This window comes from Aplysia californica, unplaced genomic scaffold, assembly GCF_000002075.1.
Source record: "Aplysia californica isolate F4 #8 unplaced genomic scaffold, AplCal3.0 scaffold01341, whole genome shotgun sequence".
NCBI lineage: Eukaryota > Metazoa > Mollusca > Gastropoda > Aplysiida > Aplysiidae > Aplysia > Aplysia californica.
In genome coordinates, this window is record NW_004798611.1 from 6,683 (window position 1) to 8,809 (window position 2,127).

Below are 2,127 nucleotides of genomic sequence, written 5' to 3' on the forward strand. Positions count from 1 at the left end.
GGATGATGCAACATTCTAGCAGTCCCTCTGACCGTCGCCTCTGATCTTCCACACTTGTGACATGTTTGTGTGTCCAGATGCCGTGAGACTCTTAGAAGGTGGTTGGTGGGTGCTCTGGGGCAGTTAGCTCCTCTTTCGTGTCATTCATCTTCCCAGTTTTCCTAAACTGCCTCCTCCTACTTGTTTTGTGGTTTGCTATTTCGGTAACACCTGTAGTCTCCGGGACTTGTACCACCTGTTTGTATTGCAAGTGCCGTAAAACTCTCACTTAAACGTGTTTCTTAACGTCCCCAGGAGAGCTGTGTGCTGATGACGTGGATGAGTGCCTAATGGACATATGCAGCAACAACGGCACGTGCATCAACTCACCAGGCAGTTACCGCTGTGAGTGTACCACCGAGTACCAGGGCCCGCACTGCACACAGGACGTGGATGAATGCGGTTCGAATGCCTGCCAAAATGGAGCCAGTTGTGTCAACCTACACGGCAGTTTCCGCTGTGACTGTGACCAGGGGTTTGAAGGTAAGCGCAACGGTTGTATAATATATGTCTGTGTGGAGGGTTTGAAGGTAAAAAAGACGGTTGTGTAATATTTATCTGTGTCGGAAATCCATATAATGTCTACCTTTTTTGGTGTAAAAAGTAAAGCTGTTCCCCCATCCGATCTGGACATTGGGGATTGCCTTGTTAGTGAGACAACTTCCTGGGCCTTCGGCATATTGTGGTAGGGTGGCCAGTTCCTTTCCACGCCGCCTTTACTTCCACAACTAGAAGTCAGGTGCCCATTACTGCTGGTGTGCATAAGTATATTATGCGACCATGTTGGGAGGGCTTTAGGTTCAGTTTGTCGCTGACAGATTGTGCAAGTTCACACCTTTGTGAGAATGTCTCCGGGGGAAAGTTGACAGTGGGACGTCTACAGTAGGTCCTACTCTGTCCCGTTATTTGGAGAAAAGATATTTACGGTCAAGGGTAGATCTGCTGCATATGTACTGAACTATCAAAGCCCGCTCTAAATGGATGCAAAACTCAAACGAATAATGTATAGATTTTAATTAACATGTATAGATAGATAGATAGATAGATAGATAGATAGATAGATAGATAGATAGATAGATAGACAGATAGACTGACTGACTGACTGACAGACAGACAGACAAACATGTAGACAGACAGACAAACAGACAGACAGACAGACAGACAGACAGACATCATCACATCCCCCACCATCCCCAGGACCCCTGTGTGCCACTGACATCAATGAGTGTGACGACGACTACAACAACAACAACAACAACACCAACGACAACGACTACAACAACAACAACAACAACACCAACGACAACGACAACGACAACAACAACAACAACAACAACAACAACACAAACGACGACAACAACAACAACAACAACAACAACGCCACCCTGTGTCAGAACGGCGGCCTCTGCGAAAACACCAACGGCTCCTACCTCTGCACATGCGCAGTGGGCTTCCAGGGGCGCCATTGTGACGTGGACGTGGACGAGTGTGAGGCGGACGTGTGCGTGAATGCCACCAACTGCACCAACACTCACGGCGGCTTCCACTGTAGCTGTGGGGGCGGGTTCACGGGTACGTTCCTCACTGTGGTACTTGACCCTACCTGTACGCCCTGGGCTCATTCTGTACCCCGGGGTTGTATCCTTCACATTTTAGAATACTTCAAGTACGAAGATCTCTTTGAAACTTTCAGTATTTCTCAAAAAATCATTTTGACAGACTGCTATACAAAGCGTACGGATCGGATTAACGAGTAAATTTTCTCTTTGGAAAGTGGTGGCACAGAATTCCCCACGTCGTATGGTTAAGAAAAGCAATTGTAATTAATGAGAAAATTGTTTTACTTGGGACAGTGAATGGAATCGACGTAGATCACCGGGAATGGGGGTTAACTAATACAGCAATTGCAACCGAAAAATTAAATGTGTCTAAATATAAGCATGGGAAAGGAAGAAGTATCATAGAAATTTATGAGAGTGAAAGTAGTCTCAGGCAATTGTGGGCTAAGAGCTAAAGGTAAGGGTTCCAGTCTCCATCTCATGCCACTTTTGTTTCGTCCCCGCATGAGAGCGAGATTTAGTGGAAGAC

The 2,127-nt window shown here is 46.4% G+C and overlaps 1 protein-coding gene across 1 annotated transcript in view; it reads left to right on the forward strand.

Moving 5' to 3' along the window:
* LOC101861413 (protein jagged-1) overlaps nt 1-2,127 on the forward strand; it is a gene marked incomplete at its 5' end in the record, with an annotated part of 29,209 nt that overhangs the window by 5,697 nt on the left and 21,385 nt on the right. Inside the window, 2 exon segments of the mRNA XM_035973514.1 lie at nt 295-522; nt 1,237-1,611. Of these exon segments, the coding sequence (XP_035829407.1) occupies nt 295-522; nt 1,237-1,611 (603 nt within the window).